The 24,112-nt window shown below is 40.1% G+C and overlaps 1 protein-coding gene across 6 annotated transcripts; it reads right to left on the reverse strand.

Moving 5' to 3' along the window:
• Nucleotides 1-833: 833 nt before the first annotated feature.
• Nucleotides 834-23,119, reverse strand: micu3a (mitochondrial calcium uptake 3a). 6 transcript variants are annotated; one of them, XM_086120425.1, is made up of 15 exons: nucleotides 22,807-23,119; nucleotides 19,798-19,945; nucleotides 18,573-18,604; nucleotides 17,436-17,514; nucleotides 14,812-14,859; nucleotides 13,386-13,468; nucleotides 13,042-13,113; nucleotides 11,714-11,755; nucleotides 10,558-10,653; nucleotides 5,890-5,984; nucleotides 5,568-5,739; nucleotides 4,157-4,265; nucleotides 3,908-4,065; nucleotides 2,195-2,259; nucleotides 834-1,979 (listed from the first exon to the last, which is right to left on the reverse strand). In XM_086120425.1, the coding sequence occupies exons 1-15, from the start codon at nucleotides 23,065-23,067 to the stop codon at nucleotides 1,976-1,978; spliced, it is 1,464 nt and encodes a 487-aa protein (XP_085976551.1). In that variant the 5' UTR covers nucleotides 23,068-23,119; the 3' UTR covers nucleotides 834-1,975. The 6 variants fall into 6 exon arrangements, with proteins under 6 accessions (XP_085976551.1, XP_085976553.1, XP_085976555.1 ...); XM_086120427.1 differs by lacking the exon at nucleotides 11,714-11,755; XM_086120429.1 differs by lacking the exon at nucleotides 10,558-10,653.
• Between the last annotated feature and the right edge of the window lie 993 nt (nucleotides 23,120-24,112).

The raw sequence follows: 24,112 nt of genomic DNA on the forward strand, positions 1-24,112 counted from the left end.
AAGAAAAGCGCTGTGCAGCGGTTAAAACGTTCCGACAGTAACGAGCACAGTAGAACTGACCCGCAACCTTTCGGTACTGCACTACAGCATTTACAAATGTTACTTAAATTAAATGTTTACCTCCTTAAATTAAGGAAACCGATTCATGGGGCCATGTAACTTACACGCACGCACGCACGCACACACACACCCACGCACACGAACACGCGCGCACAGAAAAATACAAGTGCGGGCACGCACACACGCGCACTCACACACACGCACACACACGCACACACACACTCAAACGACGTCAAAACTTGAATACTATTTAACTTTATCCACGGCAGGTTGATGGCAGTATTTCGGCAACGACTTTAATGAACCTTTTACTCATTATTAGTTTGGTGACTGCTTAAATATGTGCTGCTTTAATAAAGCTAATTTGCAAAAATCACACAGCAATGTTTTTTGCGTCGTATTGTAGAGCAAAGGCATATAAACAAGTGATGGCGAATTAACAGGAAACACAATATTGTATAAGCATATAACGCTTGTTTCGGTTTTTAACTGTTCTTTAAATTGCGCTGGTAGTTGGCAAACGTTAACTTACCAGCATATTGTACACGGAGGAATGGAACATTTAACTATTCAGGAATGCTAAACAATGGGAGAGCGTGTTCAATTGCCATTCGTAGTCACTCATAAACCTCGGGTTAAAACAGTTGCGTGTCGACAGGATATGCGCATGCGCAGAGTAAACATGCCAGTTACACTGTCACCCAAAATGGTTTTCACCAAAAATATTCAATTGATTAATTTATCCGAGAGGGAGACAACTTCACTTAAAGGTCTATGTTTATATTTAACCTTTTAATTAAATAGTGTAACATTTTGAACAAGTGACATTTTATTACATCACTAAACATCAGGTGAGCATATTACTCTTGCATACTCAGTACATAAAAAGACTCAAAGAAAACATTGATCAGTAATAAAATGAATAGGGAGAGGACTAAAAGGGGTGGGAGGTGTAGGGGAGGAACTGTGTGCATGACCATCATGGAAATCCATCCATCCATTTTCTAATCCGCTTATCCTCACGAGGGTGGCGGGCATACTGAAGCCTATCCCAGCTGTCTTCGGGCAGTAGGCGGGATACACCCCGAACTGGTTGCCAGCCAATCGCAGGGCGCACATAGATGAACAACCATCCGCATTCACACTGACACCTAAGGACAATTTAGAGTGTTCCATTAACCATGCAGTACATGTTTTTGTAATGTGGGAGGAAACCGGAGTACTCGGAGGAAACCCCTCATGCAAATATATTCGTAAATACAAACGTAACAACTTCAATATGTATGGACTATATGACTACTGTTATTTCAATGTGTATAGGTTGTACTGCAGGTACATGAGCTATTTCTAGCAATCCCTCCATCCATCCATCCATCCATTTTGTAATCCGTTTATACTCGCGGGCATGCTGCAGCCTAACCCAGAAGCCGTCTGGCAATCGGTGGAGTACACCCTGAACTGGTTGCCAGCCAATTGCAGGGCACACATAGACGGACAGCTGTTTGCACTCACAATCACACCTAGGGACAATTTAGAGTGTTCAATCAACCTACCATGAATGTTTTTAGAATGTGGGAGTACCCGGGGAAAACCCATGCAGGCACGGGAAGAACATGCAAACGCCACACAGGAAGGCCAGAGCCTGGAATCAAAACCTTAGCACGGTGAGGTGCTAAACAGATGACCATCGTGCCGCCCTGAACTTTTTTCACGTGAAGTTATTTCGTCGAACCTTTCCAAAACTTTCAGTATATTTCATCTGTAGATTTGAAGTAAAAATGGTGTGTATGTGCCCAGTTCTCCAGCATTGCTCGTACACTCAGTAACTCTATAATGTCTCCCATTCAGGACCGGTCTATTTGTCTCTTGGCGTCAGAGATAACCCAGTGGGGAAAGGAGTTGCAGCATGGGGCATTCACCTAGTAAACACACAGCAAAGGGTGGCATGTTCATGGTAAAAATCAACAGTTATAAATACCTTCACGTTTTATTACAGCATATTTCATTCAGTCAAAGTGTCATAATCACATTCTAAAATCAACTAGTAAAATGGCTGAGGAGACAGGTTAGGTGTTTAACACCTGATATTTTAATCAGCAAACATGGAATGGGTACTGTTGTTGGGTTTACTTACCTGCTTGCCAGCTCTCTTTTCAAACAGGATCGAAAGGAGATGGCGCGCTCCATTGCTTTATATCCCTGAGAATTATGTTATGTGGTGACAGAAGAAAGGGAAAATGCAGGGGAATCAATGAACAGGGAAAGTTGTTTGGAACAGTATAAAAGAGAGGAAGGCAAGTGGGAAATAAATCAGATGTTAGGATTGTAATAAAGTAAGGAGTGGCATTTTGCGGGGACAACAAAGGAAGCAAGAATGCATGAAAGAGTGTGAGAGGAGAGAAAGACACAGAAGTGGTGAGTTATCAAAGATAAGGATGCCAAACAACTACTGGGTTACAAAATGCAAAACTGGAACTAATGTTCGCTTAATTTCGTTGAGCAATGTTGACAGTCGTCTGTGTAGAGGTATCAGAAAACACCACTAGAGAGCAGTGCTTTTTCTCTAGAAGCAGCTCAGTGCAGTGACGTGAGGTGGTTTCCATTTCTTTTGGAGTTTTTCACCACTTCAAATAATTAGGTGGGGTTGATAGCAGCCTTTTTTCTCCAAGCTGTCAAGGATGGTAAAGATCAAACATCTTGAAAAATCCCCACCGCTTTCACTATACAGTGGTGATAGGAACGGCGGTTCATTTGACTGTGCTTAATCACATGAATCAGTTCATTAAAAGGTTTCATTCAAAAGATTTGTTGATCGAATCGTTCAGGGCTTTGTAATTCCGTTCATAATTCAGCCCTGAGGTTCACATTCACTCTAACAGGTTCACTTACAGACGGATGGTGCATTCATGAGTCATAGTACGCAGTCATTCTGTCGCGATGCTGCTTTACTTTAAGTGTTATACATGAAGTGTCTAAAATTACCCGTTCTTTCATATTGTCGCCTTGACCAAATATTGCAAACCAGGAATGGTGGGGAGAGTTACAAAACAAAAAAAGATATTATAAAAACCAAAAAAATGACATGCAGAGTTGATCATGAAACACAAAGAAGACTGTTGAAACTAAGCTGTAGTAATAATAGCGGTTCTTCACAGATCAGAAAGCCTCTACATCGTTTTGTTAGCCTGTCTATGGTGCTTCACATTATGTGTTAGCATAAATGTGATGTGGTTTGATTGTATACAAAATGTGTAAAATTTTGTTTCATGTTTAACGTAAACACCCCCTGGGAATGGCAATAAAATGAAACAAGCATCTTTAAAAAAAACAGCTGGCTGTCAAATGGCAAACAGAACTCTCAGGGAGGGCAAAATGGATACCATGGTAGAAAAAAACAAAAACCTCGCGCGTAAGGTAAATTTACACTCGAAAACAAAACAATTGACTGAGTGGTGACTCATTTGTCGAAAAACGCATAAATTGGAGCAGTTGTAGGTCAAGGTACAAATGCATTGATACTTAACGATAGGATGGATGCTTTTGGATGCTTCAGCAAACATAAAACATTAGATTTTAAATGTCAGGTGGAGAAAATCTGTGTTTAAATTGTGTTCAACCAGGACAACACAGGCTTAGACTTGATGTGAAAGAGCTATATAAATTAGGATGTATTGTATTGTATTGTATTAGACTTATGACTTATGCCTGTGTCTTGAGGGGTCTATTTATGATTCTTGAACATACTGCATACATACAGTACAGAAAACTGTGCAGGTCACTAAATCATGTGCCTGCTCTCATTAACAATTTCCGTTGGTGCACATCATTTGAAAAGCTACTTCCTCACCCTGGCGCCTCGGTGCAGCCTGTCCTTCATGATGCCAATGAACTCCTTATAAGAGAGCTGGTCATCGTGATCCACATCAAAGATCTTGAAGATAGTGTTGACCAAGTGGCGTGTCAGCTTGAGACCTGTGGCCACATATACTGCTCTCGCAAACTCATCTGGCAGGGGACAAAGACAAATATTGTGTATCTCACAGAAAAAGGGGACCACATGTGCCGATAACTGTAGCTTTCACAGCTCTGTCCCAACCTTGCCCGATGGAGCGAGAAGCAAAATTGTACATCTGCATGGCAATGGCAAAGTCCTCTAGGTTGTTGAGAAATTGGAAGAAGCAGCGGAACTCATCAAAAGTGATTCCCTTAAACAGCGAAAGAAACAGACAGGCATTAATACTCTTTGAGGCAAATCAGGTCACTGATGTATCTATTAAAAACACAGCAAAAATAAGTGTGCAATGAGCAAAAGTAGCCACTCATGCCAATAAAGCTATTTACCATGTGACTGGCTGTTTACTGCCTTGAGACTGTAAACGGGAAGTTTATTGGGAAATGAATGATCATTTGAAAAACTTGAAAACATAGGATTTTGTTTTGAGACAAATGCTGATGAATTCTAATAAATATCAATCAATCGATCAATCAATCATTTTATGACTAGCTATACGAATAGATTTTTGATAGAGAGTGAAAAGACTGACAGCACGTGTGTGTGTGTGTGTGTGTGTGCACGCGCGCATGTGTGGTCAAGCGAGGCAGTTGAGCATTGAAGTGTGGAGCACAACAACAGCCGCAGGCAGAAAAAGTGGTGGGAAATTTCAGGTGCTATTCAAGGCTGGGAGGCAGAAGCACTCACAGAAGAAGAATAAATCAAACAGATGTGTGAGGGAATTGAAGTGCTGCTGCTCGCCAAAGATAAAATGTCAACCCAAAACATCGCTTGAAATTTGTATCGTAAAAAATGTGCAGTTTCTTGTCAGTGGATATGTGTTTTTTTGTTTTTTGACAAAACCTTTTTCTCGTCTTTAATTGCTTATTAAGCAATTTAGTTGAAACATCCCTGTTAACGGTGGCCCGGTGGGCGAGTGGTTAGCCCGTCAACCTCACAGTGCAGAGGGTGTGGGTTCGATCCCGGCTCTGGCTTTCCTGTGTGGAGTTTGCATGTTCACCCCGGGCATACGTGGGATATCTCCGGGTATTCCGGTTTCCTCCCACATTCCAAAAACATGCATGGCAGGCTGATTGAACACTTTAAATTGTCCCTAGGTGTGATTGTGAGCATGAATGGTTGTTAGTTTATGTGTGCCCTGCGATTGGCTGGCAACCGGTTCAGGGTGTCCTCCGCCTACTGACCGAAGACAGTTGCGATAGGCTCCAGCACCCCCCGCGACACTTGTGAGGATAAAGCAGTTCAGAAAATGGATGGATGGATGGACATCACTGTTAACATCAGCTTTACAGATGCCACATCTGCTCTACAGGAGAGGTATGTGTTTTGGGAAGTACAGCTCCTTTGCCAAATTGGATCCATTGGGAAAAAAAATGCAGATATTTATTTCAGGTTCAACAATTTTTTGTTTATTGGACAGAGAACCAATAAGTGTGTTGGGGCACAACTTCTCTTTATGCAGAAGTCACTGTTGAGAGAAAAAGAGCATGCCTACCTTTTCATCCGGTATGCTTTGACGAACATTTTCCAGGTAGGCACCAATATTCTCCACATTGGTGAAACGCAAAAGAATCTTGGCAAAGTCCTCTTCACTGATGGTGGCCATTCCTTTAGAGTAGGTCAGAAATTCAATCTCCAGTACTTCAGTCTGGAGGTTATCCATGAACCTGAAAATATAAAACAACGGACAGCATAGATTTAATTTGAAATCAGGTTAAAAAAAATTACTGTAATAATAAAAAAAGTGACTTGCGAAGTAAATGTGTGAATTCGCGTGCATGAAGTCATCACAAGCTTATGTGCAAGCTACGGAATACCTATAAAAGTCATCAAAAGTGAGCTCAGCCTTCCCTTTCTTCCCGAAGAAATGAACCAGCAGGGTGGTGTCAATAGTTAGACTCTCATCTGCACGCTTAAGTCAAAAACAAAGGAGACAAAAAGGGAAAGATAAAAGAACCGTGACAGACCTTTCAGCAGAACTTACACAACACTTTTGATTTAGAAAACGCTGTCCGTTTCTCAATACAGCACCAATGAAGGCAGTTGCTAATAGTTTTATACTAAAGCAAAGCTGTCTTGGTGATCGGTGCACCCTAAGATAGCTCACAAATTGAAGTGAACGCCATTAAGTGGATTTTGACTGTTGTTGTCAATATGGATCCATGATCTCACAGGTAAAAAAAAAAAAACCACAACAATGTATATTGAGAAACTGAATGAAGAGGACCAAACCATTTTGAATTCGTAGCACCAGGCCAAGCTAGTTGGTGAATGCAAATCATCTCAACCAATCAGTTTTAAAAAATAGTCAGCAGTCCCGATGACAACATTGCATCAAAGCATGTCACATTTGTGGTTGATTTTCTAAAAGCTTTACTCGTAAATCAAGTGATTCAATCCATCCTTGAACTCACGGTTTCCAAAATCTGACAACAGATTTGGTCAGCTTGTTTGGTCTGCACATTATCCGAGGGCATGTATCATTACCACTGGAAGCCAAGTGATAATCAAAGATGCGCAATTGAAGACATCCTCAGAGCCATCAAAGTATTATTTCTTGACAAAAGAGCTCAACTTAAACTTGAAATGATCTTAAACCTGTATATCAGACTGGTGACTTTTTTTTTTATTCCAGCAGAAAACATCCCTTTTGCAAAGAAATACAGCTTACATTGAAGCACATAATTGATACAGCTGAAACCGTCACGCTCAACGTCGGCAAACATGCTCGCGGTAGAATCGGAAAATAGATAGGAAGAAGATGTAAAAGGAGGAGAGACAGAATCCCGACTGAAGTTGAGACAGATGAAGTAGCTGGTGAAAAGCTGCAATCAAAGCAGAAAATCCATGCATTTCGCTGCAAATGGTGAACAGCAGCACAGCAGAGCACACATGCAAAGCAAACCTTTTTTGTTTCATTTCATCTTGTATGCGCTTCCATCCATTTTGGCAAGTAGGTCTACATTCAGCTACTGGGAGAATAGGCCAATTAATAGACTTTGTTCTATTTGTTATTCTTGCCCATTAGCTCTTGGTTATTATGCTTTTTAACCGTTGTAAAGGCACTACAGGGAAGATGATTAGGATTTGTGTAGTGGTCTTTTTAAGTGACTAAACATAGGGATGTTTCAGGATTGGCATGAATATACTGTAGATTACATTTTAAAAAACTCCTCAGAAACGGGTCATTGGGCTTTTGATCAGTTCCAATGAAGAAAAAAAAAGGGAAAAAAAAGACAAGTCATCTGGCATCGAGGCGGAAAGGGGGAAGTAAATATCAATTCTCAATCACAGCCATGCCCATCACTGCCAACCCTCGTTTTTGATGGCCATGCTACTGTAAGTAGAGATGACGCGTGGGTCCAATCTCATGTTTGCCAAAGATGGAGGAGCATTTATGCCATGGTCATAATCATTTGCACCAAAATGTTGAATGGAGGTTCTACCTCAAGATTAAAATCCTAAAACCCAAAGCAGGACAAAGACAAGTTAAAAAGGGCCAATATACTTGATTAATTAATTAATATACACATTAATTATGTTAAAAACTGGTAAGATTACACTTTGCATGATTTAGATTGTTTGCAAAGGAGGACTATTTAAAATACAGTAATGTTCTAACTAATTACCAGGCCACTCACGTTAGTGTAAATCATACTATTGGAAATACTATTTGGCCCAAGAGTTAAGAAACCACTGAATTCATTTCAGAATCCATCAGGGTTTGGCCTCTGGATCTTAATTTTAAATTATCAAGATATGGGAATCATTAAAATGAAACTCATCCGCCGCTCATCATTGTCTCGAGCAACAGTATCAAACTCAAGGCCCGGGGGCCAGATCCGGCTCGCAATGTCATTTTATATGGCCCGCAAAAGCAAATCATGTGTCAACTTGCTAAAATCTGTACCGAAATGTAAAATTGTCATGTATAATAAATAATGTTGAGATGTTGCAATCATTTTGTTACCCTGTTTACCCTCACTTGAACATTAATTGAAAAAAACTACTTTAATCGACTTGATTGATTTCAAAACTAGTAATCTATTAATTTGTTGCGTAAAATTCTGTGGTTTCACTGTCATAACGGCCCTACAAGGGAAGGCGTAACTCCAAATTGGCCTGTGACTAAAATGAGGTTGACACCCCTGGTCTAGAGTATTGCTCCAAATATTGACCTCTTAATTAAACCTGCAGCAATAAAGCTAAGCAATACAGTTGTAATGCTAAAAGGGATTTTACCAATGTTACCATTCCTTGAAGTGCAGCAGTAGCATTGTGAGCTCACCACTCTGATGATGGCAAAATATCAACACCGCTCACAGGCACGTGTGTGTGTGTGTGCGCGCGCGTGCGTTTGTGTGTGTTACGACTTCTTATCATTTACGACAAAGGTAAAAATAGTTAATACTGATGTAAACCCTAAATGGTCTTCTTTCGAATCTATGACTAATACCTCCAAGGAGCAGGTCATCGTCTGTCTTTTCATTAGTCAGACCGTCAGTAAAACTTTCCACGGAATGCAGGCTACGCCACATTTTCATTCCCATGACCTGGTCTTCTCTCCCGTGTCTTCCACCTTCTGTCATTCCTTTTTACCTTCCCGGTCACTTCTTTTCCTCTCATACTGCATGTTCTCAGTTTACCCTTATTTCCTTTCTCCTCCTGGTAACTGTCAGTGGCTCGTCCTGTAGCTGTCAGTAAGAACCTCTTTTGCCACACAAAAGCAAAGAGCTTGACTAATCTGTTGAGTAAACACATCCTTCTTTAAATACAACCTGCTTCTTTCTTTTGCCCTCAAAGTGTTTCCCGAGGCTTTCTTCTACCCACCCACTTTGTACCTCAACATTTGTTGTCCGCTGACCTCTGGCAACCAATCTAGCCTCGCCTCACCTATTTGGTGATTGTATCTCTTCCTCTTTTACTCTATTTATCTGATCAACTACTTCTTATCTCAAGTGTGTTCCATCACTTCAGCGTCTTCTTCTTTCCACAATTGAGTTTACCTTTTGCGTACGTTTGCATCATTTATTCATGATCTAGTGTCAAATAATTTGAATTTGGTGGAAGTTTTCCCATTTTGTTGATTTTGTTTTGTCACTTTGCCTGATCCTGTGTGTGCTCTGTCCATCTGACATCCGAGCAGATGAAAGACTCCGGAGAGTAAATACAAGGTCAGACCCGATACACTTCACTGTCATTACCTTCACCTCAGCTTCCGCTGCCACGGCAGTGCCGCAGCACAAAGCCTGTCATTAGAGAGCTAGCCAGCGTGCTATGTTTTAGCTGTTACTCATCATTGGCAACACCTCCAAGGTGGCTTTCAGGTGGGGTTTTTTTTTGTTTGTTTTTTTTGCAGATTGCTGCCTTTCAAACCAGTTCACGGTGTTTTACAACCTAAAAATATTCGACTGTGTGCTGAGTGATTTTCATATCTACAAATGGTAGCGTTTGTTGAACAGAATTACGATCATTCACCAATTCAGTGTCATTAATGCCTACAGGCCCTTTACAGGGCAAGAAAAAAATTGCTAACTATTGAAGCCAAAACGAATGCCACATGATTTCCTCCAGGCAATTAATGAAAAAAGTACGGTAATAAAAATTTTGAAAGCTACTGTAGATTCTAATTAAACGCGATGAAAGATGAATAGAGCACCATTTTAACGATGGTAATATTTACAAATTTTGAAATCAGTGTTGCGCAAACATTTCTGAGGTTAGCATTTTGAATTGCAAACAATTGCATTGAGTGTTCAATAGGATATAGGGTTAAACGTGCTGTAAAAGATTAATGGTTTAACACGAAGATTGGCCACAAAACAACATAGATTCGTATTAGACAGATATCAAGAAAAAAACCCTCCAAGAGATTAGTTATTAAACAAACATACAAACATACATTATACTGTATATTCTAATATCGGACAATTATGTCACCACAGTATAGTACAGCTTTTTAAATAAGCACGAACAGACATATAGAAAATAAATGTGCTCTATCCGAACCGTTTAAAGATGATTTCACCAAAATAAATACATACATTTAGGTGATCATAAGGGAATGCAAGATGAAGTTTATGTCCTGTTATGAGTGCAAAACCTTAAAGAAAGAAATGAAGGCTGAAAAAATGAAGATGGTAAGGGGGGTAAAAAAAAAGGGGGGGGCTGGGAAGGATTTGGTGGCATTTCTCAACTGATGTTAAGCAGACAAATGAATAAAGACGGTTGAGACACGTCTGTCTTGACTCAAGCCAACAAAAAGACCTTGCAGGTTGATAATGCAGCTTAACAAATTGTTCATTTTTATGCCTTTTCGTTTTCAGGGAACTCATTGTGGAAATAGCCTCGTTGTCTTCATGCATTTTAGGTCTTATTCTGCTATGCGTGATGAGAACAGAGGATGATTAGAGAATTTAAAAAAAAGGGGGTTAATAAAAAACATTGGAAAAATGACAAGATAGAGGACAGGTGGGTCTGTGTACCTCCGCCAGGTCAGAAAAGAGGATTTGGCTGGCGCCTCGCCTTAGAACGTCCCAGTAACTCCGCGCCACAAACTCCTGACTGTCTTTTTTTAGCACCTGTAGGGGTGGTCAAGGGGGGGCCAGTGTCAGTTCACTTCCAACACCACCATTTCAGGAATTAGCTTCTGCGTTTTACCGATCAATCCGATTTTGTAATATACTGTATAATCATATTAAAGTGATGTGCCATAATTTTTCATATAAAACCCTGCTTGTAAACATTAATTTCAACGATTAAGAAGATAAATTTTCACATTAAAAGGACAGTGGCATGAAACTCATTAGCGTCACGAATACTAGGTGATATCCCAAAAAAAACATCTGGTAGCCATAGTGCATGCACCAAATTGTTGTGTTTGTACTAGCACATAAAGAAGCAAAATGTGGAAATAAAAAGAGAAATGTTCTGACTAAAAACCTGATTTCTGTCCTTGACCCTGATGAAGAGCTGCTTGTATTGAAGTGTGCCGCCTCGAAAAAAGTGGAGCTGATGAGCTCTGACCACCTGACTCATTTTCTTCACGGCGAACGCGACTGAAAGCTTTTTAACATGACCGCACCCTGATGTTAAAAGTCATTATGAGAACGCATCTATCCTCCACAGCACTTCACACAGATCTGACTAGCTCGGAAATCCTTAATCACCAATGTTTAGTCAGTGACAAGAGACAGCATTTCATTCAGGGTTCTGTTTGGAAAGTGCTGGAAGTGTATTGCTTCTGTCTTTAAAGTGCCCTACATCACTCAAAACCACATCATCACACTATTCTCATTTAATTATACTTGATCACAGATTGCCCCTTATATGTATTAGTCCTCTTCAGTTCCCCCTCTTTTTATTCATGCTGAAATCCATCACGTAGCTGATGAGGAAAAAAAGTAGCAACTAACATTAAAAATCACAAATGAACAATATTCGGTGTTACTTCCTACACGATATCACTTGAAGAATCCCTACATTAAGCCGTTTAATATGAGGCCAACAACAAGCACAGTTTTAAACTGGTCAATTATTTCATGAGGGGATTACACCCTTTTAATCACATTCTCAAACCATTTAAGGTGAGCAAAAAGAACACTACAGGGGTATGTTGTTTTTGTTTTTTTTGATACATACGCTGCTCATGGGGGCAACCTGATATCCATACAGCTGCATACTCTACCACACAGCGAAGAGGCATGAGGGAGAGACAGAGGACGGCAGAGCATGCAGTCAGAGAGGAAGGAGAGAAGATAAAAGACATGTTAGTACATGCAAGAGGAGAGGTTGTGGATACACTCTGCATAGGGAGGGACATGTCCAATTTCCAATGCATCTCTGATTATATATTAGAGGAACACATGTTTCACAAAACATATTTTTAAATGTGTATCTAAAGATTATGTAGCTGTATATGAAATGGATAGTATATACTATATTTTTTCCCCAAAAGTATTACAGGTAGTATGCAGGGCTCGACGTTAACACCGACCAACTTACTTTTGGTTTGCACATAGCTCATGGTGGTTAGATCAGAGCAGCTTACATACGATCCATTAGTCCATTAAGGGCAAAATAATCGGAAACTAAAAAGTCGATTATCAAAACATTTATTTGTGGCCGGCCTCATTTTGATCAGTAAACAGTTTTCTCAAATCTCTGCCCCGTTGACAAATGTAATTAGAACTTCTTTCAGCCAGCCCACAGTTAATGCAAGCCCTTTTGTTAAAAATATGCCCATAAAGCGTGTCCTCAATCAATCATTTAAAATGTGGATGTGCAACGGTGACAAAACAGTCCGATAAGATCCGCAAATTAATTTTCCCAAATACATTTTCCTTGAGTCAGAACACCAATATTTGCTATTTAACATGTTGTCTAAACTCTTCTCCAACAATTTTTTCATGTCAGCAAATGCATTGTTAGAAATGGGTAATGAATACAAGAAAACGCTGTTCCTAAGCCTTAATCACAGAAGCATGGAATAAGACCAATTATACAAGAGTATATCCATTTGATCCAATAACAAGTTGGGAAGTCACCATCATGATACAACAGAGAACAAAAACTTGTAAGGCAGCATGCACTCAGTCATGGTTAGATGACGGGTTATTATCCTAATACCTCCGCAGATGAGAATAAACTGCTATGGAATGATTATCATCATTTTAAATGCATCCACGTGTACAGTTTGGCACAGCAGTTCAATATCCTCTAAAGCACAACACCACAGCAACTGTTGTATTCCAATACCTTCATGGATGATTTAAGATGATCGAAGCCTCCAGCGTTTTACTGTTTTGATTATCTTTTATATGATGAATAGTCTCAGTCATACAATGGATAAGTGCTATCAGTTTTAGTCAACATAGACAATCGATAATTGTTACAACATTGGTTATATTCATGACAATTAGGAAACTGGATTGTTTTGATCCCACAGTCCTGATTACCAACTCACTTACCAACTGTGCGGACTTCTCAGCATTCCCTTTCCTCCCCTTCTTCTCATTTTTCTTCCGGAAGATCTCCTGAAGCTACAAACACGTCAAGAATAAAGACAAGTGATGTTTATTTTTATACAACGTAATTAAATATAAACCACACAGTATTTGGACTCATGCCCACTTGATTTATGTAAACCTCAGTGATTAAACCTGAAATATATTTCTTCTGTCTAATATGGTACATTAAGACAAAACCTACTAAATACCCAGGAATTATCATCATTACTGTCAGGAATTAAACTGAAAATAGAATGAAAATCATGTCATGGATGATTGGTTTCCCCTTCCTATTAGCGACTTACCACCAAGAACTCCCTCTTGTCCACCATCTGGTTGCCGTCTGCATCAAACATATTGAAAGCAATCTTAAAACCAGCATGGGGCTCTGCAGCAGAGGAGAACACACATGGTAAGGGTTATCAACAGACTCTGTTAAAGGTATTTGTAAATACCCAAATAGCATACAGTCAAAAGTGAATAATGGTCAGATGCAGCGTAAATTAGCATGGCTTTTAATTTAATGAATTCCTTCAATTTATTAACAAATTTATATGCTTCAAGTATAGTTAGCAGTTGAACGGCTTTCCAGACTTGATTGTTTTTGTATCTCAGAAGCTCCCCTGGGCTACCCATTCTATTAATTAACTGTTTTAATTCTAGCACAAATTACAGTAATTGTATCATTTGATTATCAGCTTCTCCAAATTACAATAAAATGTATGGCACAATTTAGTATCATAGATTAAATATGTAAGCTCTACACACACGGAGCTATGCGGCCATATCTGACTGACCCGTCACACAGTGTGCATGGTTTTTATGAGTGGCCGACCACCAGCCACGAGTTTCACTGCGACTGAAAATTGAATGGCAGGTGACCATGTCGCAAATGTAATGGCCAATCAATAATGTCATGGCATATCAGATGAGTTTTCACCAAAAAAAAAAAAAAAACATTTCTGGGTATGAACTGAAATCCACCGGTCACCAAGCTGTACCAAGACAGTATATGAAGTACAGTATTGTAATTCACAATAATACTGAACGGCATTTATAATATCACACGTACCCGTTTCCACTTTGTATTATTGTAATACAGATACAGTGGCCAGGGCAATTTGCTTAACTTTCTTGACAATCATACCATATTGTTTGTGGATTAATGAAATAAATAAAACAGTACCGTACTGTTTATTTGGCACCCCAAAATATTGTTTGTTGGGAAGACCCCAGGGGTCGCTGTTTATACGTTGCAACGATAATCAATCGCGCCAGTCATTAGCGATTGTCCTGACCTATTCAGTCACTTACAGCCAGGTTGCTTGGTGTGCGGTGGCTCAAAATGTCTTTCATTTAAATTCATTTAATTTGAAATAGGATTGTAATATTTAATATCCTACTATATTCAATGTTCTATCCATTACACGTTTTGTTGTTTTTTAACCCTTTTATGTTTTGGCCTTTTTTGAAAGCATGGCCTCTTTTGCTTATGACCGTCTTGTAGGTTGAAAATTGTGAAAACTGTAGGGCTGAAGGTTTGCACTGAATTTACAATGGTAAACTTCACTTATAGCTGTAGAGCTATGTCTACATTTAATTAGATTCTTTGTGATCTTTCTTACCTGGAGAGGGACCTGTAACTATGGCAATAGCAGATGTAATAACCTCACTAACTTTGGTCTCCCAAATATGTAGAGTGCAGAGACAGCAGGATATGGAGGGACTCACTTGTCAGGATGCAGAGCAGGAACAGGTACTCCGTGTATGAGATGATTCCTAGCAATGAGATCATGAGAGAGTTAGTAGGGGGATGGCCGTATACACACACATAGACACCATAGCACATAATAATTCCTTTCGCGAACATAGCATCTTTTTAAAAAAATGTTCTTGAAGTAAACCAATAATCCATTTGGCCACACACTATTTCTAGCAATGTGACAAGGGGCTGCAATTTTCTCCAAAGGAGCCCACTTGGAGGACACTTAGGAGTTTCGGCCCGACTGATCTTAGTAATGGTTATTTTTAGCGGAACTTGTCAGCTAATCGAAGTAGGGATTCCCCAAGTAGCAGACAAAAATCGAGGCTCACTTGTAGCTGTGGACATCTGGACACCAAAGGCAAAGATGATGGAAAATGAAGCCTTAATGGGTGAGGACTGGCATTGTGCTCAGGTTTCATTATATTTGTTGAAACCTAGAGCAACTGCTCATATTGAAAACGTCATGTATAAAGGGGGTTTCAGCTCGGGGTTGAACATAAAAAGCAGCAGTGAGCTTTCAGTCAGTAATAACGGAAGGTCCATCATTCCGTCACGGACGGACGCCCGCCTTGCTGACGACCGCAGGATTTATTTATTTTTTTAATGACAAAGTCCTGACGGAAGTGGGTTTTTGTCCGTTAGTGTAATCGCCACTACCCAGGCCAAGTAGTGATGGACCTCTGAGAAAACTCACGCAGGCACAGGGAGAAAACATGCAAACTCCACACAGGAAGGCCAGAGCCGGAATCGAACCTTGCACCTCAACATTGTGAGGCGGACGTGCTAACCAGTGGAACTACATTAATATGTTAATTTTTTTAAATAGATATCTTAAGAAATTACACTAACTCGAAGGTGCTTTCCTGACCATATTTTCAACAGGCAACATAAAACAAAAGTGTTCCCCAAAAGGCTGCCCCCCCCCCCCCACACACACACAAAGCTCCTCTCCAGAACACTTTATCTGATTTTCAAAATTCTTGCTGTGCTGGACTCAGGTTTGACAGGCCTTTCCAACCAAATTTGACATTTTGACGAATTTTCATTTTCGGGAAATTCTGTCACATTCCTACGATTCACTTCTTTACAAACTGGGTGTCAAGTAAAGACCATTGTGTGTGTGTGTGTGTGTGTGTGTGTGTGTGTGTGTGTGTGTGTGTGTGTGTGTGTGTGTGTGTGTGTGTGTGTGTGTGTGTGTGTGTGTGTGTGTGTGTGTGTGTGTGTATATGTATAAGCAGGTGAAAAATGTTTCAGGATGTGATCCTTTCTTACTTCAGGCCCATTAACACTCTTTTTCGCTTTCTGTCTGATTGTCCAGATAGTTCAGGGTGACTCGCTTGAGTGTTATGGGACACTGCTTTCCCGTGGATGTGTGTTTGTGTGTTGCTGAACATGTCACCAGGTAGAACCAGTGACAGGCTTGTGTTTCCTACTGCGCAACTACCTACTTTGTGTAACGGAGCTGAATTGGAACCAAACTCCCACCCCTACCCCTTCCCATGTAGCTTGACCAACACGATCACGTCATGCACTCAAACGATTGAGGGTCCTCTCGGAGACAGAAATACTCAAAAATAATACTCAAACAGACAAAAAAAATACTTGGTATACTCTGGATTTAATTTGAATTGTTGTTCTATTATGAGTTTTGTAGGTTTTCACACATTCTAGCTTTTAGAATTGTTCTATTATGAGTTCCATAGGTTTTCACACATTCTGTTTCATCAAATGCAAATCTTGGCTATAAAATAGTGCTGCTTGTAATGCTTAATATTTTGTGCTTTTCTGCAATACCTTTATTATCAATATCTGTTCCTATGCCTAGTCCATCTTCCCAAAGAACAGCAAACCCCAGTTTTATCATATAAGGTACAAAGGAATGTTAATCTCAACAGAGAAAACATGAAACACACACACACAGCATTCCATTTAATTTTGTCACTCTGCGAAAGCTGTCGCCATTCCAAGGAATTTAACTGTTCCTGCTCAGCACGATAATACGTGTCCTGACAAACACAGATTGTATTACATACATATCAGGGCTTTAACTGACGTATTGCAAAATTAAACGGGGAAATGCCCAGAGGTATACAACTCCTTTTTACGCGGGGTGGGGAGGAGGGGGAGGTGCTATAATATCTCATTGCTGCTGCATACTTATATGAGGACAAGAGAAGCGGGAAGAGAGGAGAGGAGATGTGGTTTATTTTTAGTTTGGTCAGCAGGTTGGTTGGCAGTCAGGAGAGACAGCATGCCTCCAACCTCGGATTAGAGACACCTACCGTGACTCACGCAAACACACACATTGGCAGGTAAGTCCTGAGTAAAATTGAGTAAAAATATGGTATTTGAGATGTGAGCCATAAAGATTCATCAAGATAATCTTTACGAAGAGAAGGAAATCATATGGCCAATACTTTGTTAAAACGCTCAAACCAATACAGCAATTCATTGTCTGTTGTGAGTATTAAGACAATTTAAACCATTTCACTTAGGATACAGTTACAGTCAATATTTTTGTTGCGCAAAGTACCTTTTCTGCACTATTGCTGTATATGGATGTGCATCTATCTATGAGTACATACTGTACCTCGTTCTCTCAGGTTACGGAATAGCTTGGATGATCCTCTCCATACCGGGGGAGTATCTGAGAGGATTTTCTCGAGCTCCTGGAATGTGAATGGGATCAAATGAATGTCACTTCATGTAAATTGGCAAATATGTTTCATTCACAACAATTTACTGTCCACAAGTGTAGCTTGAAACATGTGCCGTAGGTTTAAGCAAAAACACAAGCAAGTTGTGTTCATATCCTGACATAATGCTTGCTGGACGTGCAAAAGTCGAGCGACGAGAAAAGATAACAAGTCTCTATTGAGAATGTTTTTGAACACACCTACTATGAAATTTAAGATAAACACCCCCCAAAAATCTCCAGGCTTAAAAAAGTTGAATTCAACATGTTCTAGGACTTTTTAAAGGCCATTTTGACCAGAACATTTGTCAAATTCAGAAACTACAGCAATACTGTTGTGTACATTTATTGTGCCTGTGGCAAGGCTTTAATTTCTGAAAAACAAAGTTTGAATCATACTAATGATCACATTGAACTGAGTGGATTGTGTATAATTTAAATGGATAGTCGTTTGAGGCACTTGAGTTCACACCAAGTACATTTTTGGATGCAACCAGCAGAGAGACTGTTGATGCATTCTTAACTAGTTTCTTAAAATAGAACACCATAACCTCAAATGTTGGAAGTTGAGCAACATCCACTCAGGTCTCTGCAATGGCACGATATGGAATATATATAGTATGTTTAAAAAAATGTGTATATTCATTGGTCATTTTCCTCATAACACTGGTCAACAGTTAATTTTAATCAGAGATGGCTTTTTGTGCCCCTAAAGGTATTTTTAAGTTGATTTTTAAAAATTCTTTGTTTTTTCCAAACACATCTGATTTTTGAGACATTTGTATTTTTTTGTTTTTAAGTTTCGCCTATAAAGCTTGGACAATACAGTTTTTATCATTCGAATTTATGGCTGTTTTTTGAGACATTTGCATTTTTTGTTTTTAAGTTTCACCTATAAAGCTTGGACAACACAGATTTCACCATTCTAATGTATGGCTATGACGCTACGGGTGGAACAACCACATATAAAATACAAAAGATGCTGACAACAAGGAGGAAAGAAGAAAGAAGCTTTCAGAGTGTGTCTCCCACCTGTTTGGTCAGGGACCTCCAGGGCCTCTTGTCTGCCAAGGGAGCCAGACAAAAAAGAGAAAAAGAAGGGAAAGAGGAAAAGAGGGTTTGGGTGGGCTCTGTCAGATAGCATCTGTGTTATCGAGAAATGGGTCTTAATGTGCACGCTACAGTCACAACACACACGCATGCTGTATATACAACTGTGATCATCACAGGCCCATCTAAAGTGCCCCGTGCTGGTCTTTGTAGTAGGTGGAATGTCCCAGTAAAAGCACATACTACTTTTGTTCTTTTTTATACAACAAAGTTCATCTTAATTCAACTTCAAAGGGGGGGCATTAGAGGATGTCAGCTGCTGAGTGGGTATGTGCGGCTGTATCGTGTGTCAGGAGCCGCGCAGATGTGAACACTCATACGGGTGCATGGTTTGCATGCAACAACTGTCCACTTCAGAACAACATTACAAAAATGTGTTGTGTGGGAATAACTGTGACAATAAAAGGAGGATCGGTGTCAACCGCAGAATTTGGGATGTGTATTGATTACAACAAAGTGCAAATGTGAGCAAATGGAATGTTGAATGAAGGGAGGAGGTGCAAATGTCAATGTGTCTGACTAACATGAATCTTAGACTAAACAAAAGCTGCAAGGCCATCTGCTGGGAGGTTGTACGGGCAAATTTGGTTCAAACAGCAGCAAGTCTACAAAGATAGAAAAGGCCAGGTCAAACATTTTGATCTATGAAAAATGTAAATCAGTCCGAGGGAAAAGTTTAAGTCTGACACCAAAGCATCCATTCATCCATTTTCTTATCCTCTTATCCTCATGAGGGTCGCGGGCGTGCTGGAGCCTATCCCAGCTGTCTTCGGGCAGTAGACGGGGGACACCCTGAACCGGTTGCCAACCAATCGCAGGGCACACATAAGTGGACAAACTAATATATCGCCCAGCCCGAGAGCAGAGGCCACTTATTTATTGAAGGAATTTGTGTTCATGTCCTGAGCGTCATTATAAGTTTATTAAACTCATCTTTAACTCATTCACTCCCAAAGACGTTTTTAAACGTCTTTTCAGACTTGGTCCAGAATTGGCTGGTACTGAATGAGTTAAAAAAAAGGTGTGTACAAGAACTGATGTCACAACATATTTTCTTTTACTCATGAAAGCATGTGCTGATGTCTCTACTACTGGTAAAGGAGGCCTCAACAAATGGATTATGTGTAGAAAACAATGCTATACATACTCCTTGGTTCACTCATCGTGACTGACTCAATAAAGTTCTGAGGAGTCATGTAGAGCTGCCCGTCATACTCCACAGAGCTAAACATACGGAAACGATGCTCGTGGCTCGACATGTGCACATCTCCCTCCTCAAAGTCCATCGGATGTGCCTGTTGAACAAAAACAGAACGTTTAGAATTGCTGAATCTTTTCTCACTTTGTTAAGACAACTTGTCCTCACCAATTTGTGACGAAATAAAACGATGAACTATTCTACATACAGTACACACTATATTTGATGTAGAGAACTCAGCACCACATACATAAAGTAAGCCTGTGAAAAACATGTCTCTCTTTTTGTTGTCTCTTTTTGGTTTTTTTGCACAGCGCTTCTTGAAATTACAAATAGAGTCAGACCCTTTAGGGCAGTATTAAAAGCTGCAGTACAAGGGCACACGCAACTTTTTCAAGATACTTTCAACATGATTGGAATCTCAAAGCAGCTGGGCCATCAACTTGATTAGCTGCAGTGCTACATCAACAGTTTGTGCTGCATGAAGCTTTGTAATTCCAAGACAGCTTTCCAAATTTAAACCTGCTTGGCCACAGGGCTCATTGAACCAAGGTGTCTGCACAGCTCAGCTAACATACTAATGAGAATACTGATCCATTCATAAAGCTTTGATGCTGCCTTCACTGAGGAAGCATAAATATGTGATGAGTGTTCCGCTTCCTAACAGGGAAGCGTGACAAGGATGACTCTCACGAAGGAATAAAGTTTAAAAAGCATTACAGAGGCAGTTTTCTTCAAATGCCAGAAATAAAATGAATAACTGTAATATATATTTTTGCTATTTGAGATGAAATATTAAGTGATGAATTGTACTTGCGTCCAGCCACGACCTTACTAATGCCTTATCTTTCTTCCCTGACCACACGACGGATGGTGCTCTCCCTTTCGTCCAGAGATTATCAAACGTTTTACACCAAGTGCAACCTAAAAAATTAATTAGCCCAACAAGTACTATCACAATAATCAATATTAAAACACAGCAACGGAGTAGGCCCAAGTGTTCATAAAAAAATGCGACGAGGTTTTACCTCCTACAAATTTTATTTAAGATTAGCACAAACCACTGTAACATTAGCCGTGTTTACATGCAGCCTTGTATAACAATGAAGTAAGTAGTGTTCTAAATCGGTGACTGAAGTCTGTTGAGTTTTACATCGATCTACGCATCACAAGGTTGTAAAATGGCAGTTCTGGTAAATATTCAATTGGAATAAAATTTTAATCGGAATGACTAAAAAGTCTACAAGTAAAACTGGGTTATTATGCAGTTTAAACAGTAGCACTGTTGGGGTATGAGGAAAATATGAACAACAACAACAAAAAAGAACAATTATAAAGTATTGCGCATAAATATCAAATAAAAATTGTACAGTGGCCAAAGGGTTACCACATCCACCTCACAGTTCAGAGGTTGTGGGTTCATATCCAGGCTCCGGTCTTCCAGTGTCAAATTTGCCTTTTCTCCCTGAGCAGTGTGGGTTTTCTACTTTCCTTCCACGTGCCAAAAACATGCATTGCAGGTTAAGAGAAAACTCTATAAATTGTCTGTGTTTGTGTGAGTGTGAATGGTTGTTTATCTATATGTGCTCTGTCATTGGCTGGCAACTACTTTAGGGTGTACAAAGTCAGCACACCTGCTACCCTTGTGAGGATTAGGGGTACAGAGAATGAATGGATGGATGGATGGATGGATGGATTTGGGCCATGATTTTTGCATAGTACTCGATAGTTCCCCTAGAGATCCACTATTCCACAATCACGGATTTTTACCGCAGATGTCAAAGCTACCCACAGAAATCAAAACAGTTGGTGAAATATTATGCAAGGTGCAGAATACAGTGGTACCTTGACTTACAAAATTAATTGGTTCTGGAAGAAATTCCTTCACGCTTTTTCTGGGTGATTTAGACATTTACGTAAAATTATCAGAATGTCTCATGGCCCATGGGGCGAATGACGAGGACGCTGCATAGACACATCTCTATCTACACACATAGACACATACGGTAGAGGTCCCTCTAGTCAATGGGATGCCAGGAAGATGCAAGGTAATAGCCAATGGCAGAGCAGCTACATGTACGTTGCGTTCAGGATAACTCGGAGTTGAGAGTAGCAGCCCATACTGTATTTTTACTATTCGCATCTTGAAATTCATTCGTGACAAGAGGCAATATTTTCCTGTTGTGGCGTTTTGTACCTTTAAAATTACGTATGAAGAGACATTCAGAAGTAGAGGTACCACTGTATTACATTTATATTTAGTTTTCATCCAGGCAGCTAGATGTCACGGTCAGATTGATGGGATCTAAGGCTATGTTCACACTGCAGAATGTGATGCCCAATTCAGATTTTTAGTTAAATACAATCTTTTAATGTACGTGTTCACATCGCAAAAGCAAATGGGACTTCAAATGTGAACAGAACGGAGTGCTAATGGAAGGTGGAGTTCCATGAATAAAACCCACGAAAACACGGGGAGAACATGAAAAGAAAAGCACCAGGAAGGGTTTAGTCAAGATTCCAAATCCCAAAAGTCAGAACTGTGAGGCAGACGTTCTAACAACTCATCCACCGTTTTTTCGCTGTACACCTCCTTCTCAAATTTCAATTCAAAGCTGTTCCCTCATGTTGACATTTCAGCACCAGCTCGATCGGAGAGCGCCATCACTGCATGCATGTGCGCGCGCACATCGCCCAGCTGCCAAATAGTCAACAAAGCGTTTTCGGGACAAACTACATATTACATGAAAACATAACGACGTCACGATGAACGTATTCGTACATTTGTGAAAGGCAGCGTCAACGTAGTAGTAGGTTTTCTTTCACAAAGGATAAAAAAACACACACACACAGACACACAAGGCCAGTGACCAAAACACGACGAGACAATATAATTCACAATTAGTAGCGATGTGTGATCAAGCTGTATTTAGTATAGTACCGCTTAAAGACACCCACCTTCTCTTTGGCTTCAACGGCTGGGATGGATTGCAGCAAACCATGGATGCTGCGAGCCCCCATCTTCCTCCTCCAGCCTCGGCGGTTAATCATGTCCTCGTAGAAGTAAAGTGCCACGGCGCCTCCCGTCGCAAGACAAAGCCCGAAAGTGAGACACTTCCGAGCGCCTGAGGCAGTCTGACGCCCGGTCAGCTCGTTTCTCGACACTGAGCGCAGGCTAAGCTTAGCGGCCAACAAAGCCACTCTGCGGTAGGCGGCCATTGCTGCTGTTTATGATGCGGCTAAACTGGTGTAGTCAGAACTTTGCGGACTGTTTGGAGCTATCGCGTGACTTGGACTCTATCGCGAGAAGTGATGAATGCCAAAACTGGGAAAGCGCTGTCCATTAAGAAACGCTTATGAAAACCGATCCAAAAGCTAAACTTTATTCAAGTCAAGGCATAAGCGTTTACACCGTTAATAATATTTTGGGAGAATAATTAATAAACATGTTTAAGGCCATCACCTTATTTTTATTCAGTGGTGAGGGGTCAGGGCCAGCAAGGCCTCTGCTGGCCTGAATACAGAATCACTGACATTCATTTACAATTTAAATTCCAATATTTGTTCTATGAAATGGTATTAATTTATTCCCATCACTCTAACTTAATTTCATAAGAATTGTCTTGGCTAAACTGTCTGCAAGAAGCAGTAGTTAGCCACGGCAACTACGCTGGTAGCATGTCTTATTTGTAACAGATTGTTACTATAACATTAAAATGTATTGATTTGAAGGGTTTTTTTGGTGTTTTTTTTTTAGGGGGAGGAATAGTCGCTAGTACTTCTAACATTAGCGCATACAGTATTTTATGGTTCTGCGCTAAAAAAAATTGAAAACTGGAGAAAAGAAAATCCTCAGTTGTAATTTTGTTTTAGGATTGTTTTTGGCCGATTTGTGTCATTGTGAAATGTCATGACAAGCCTGTAAAATGTGTATTGTACATATCTATTTGAACTCATTTCATAAAGAAAAGAAAACATTGGAGCCAAAAAATCATTTTGATCTATAATATGATTTCTTTGTTTTTATTCCTGCTGCTTACACCACCATGAGCGAGGAGGCCTTTTGCAGGCAAGTCATCTAAGCTAAACTTACCTCTTGAACAGAAATGTTGCTTATTCTGTGTTGTTTCTAAATCCTCTCAGCTGCCTGTATCATTTTGCTAGTTGCACGCCAAGTTCATAGCATTAAAGGAATGGGAATTTTTTTTCACACGTGGAAGTTCCAACATCATTTCAGCAAAGCCCCTGAAGGCCAAGCTTACAA

This window comes from Hippocampus guttulatus, chromosome 9 (assembly GCF_054856545.1).
Source record: "Hippocampus guttulatus isolate MCC_2025c chromosome 9, RoL_Hgut_1.0, whole genome shotgun sequence".
Taxonomy (NCBI): Eukaryota; Metazoa; Chordata; class Actinopteri; order Syngnathiformes; family Syngnathidae; genus Hippocampus; species Hippocampus guttulatus.

Excerpts from the sequence above, each read along its gene's own strand:
- micu3a (XM_086120425.1), bottom strand. The coding sequence starts at position 23,067 with ATGGCCGCCTACCGCAGAGTGGCTTTGTTGGCCGCTAAGCTTAGCCTG. Across the intron at positions 19,946-22,806 it reads CCGTTGAAGCCAAAGAGAAG|GCACATCCGATGGACTTTGA; the intron begins GTGGGTGTCTTT and ends TTTGTTCAACAG. Across the intron at positions 4,066-4,156 it reads TTCTCGCTCCATCGGGCAAG|ATGAGTTTGCGAGAGCAGTA; the intron begins GTTGGGACAGAG and ends GTCCCCTGCCAG.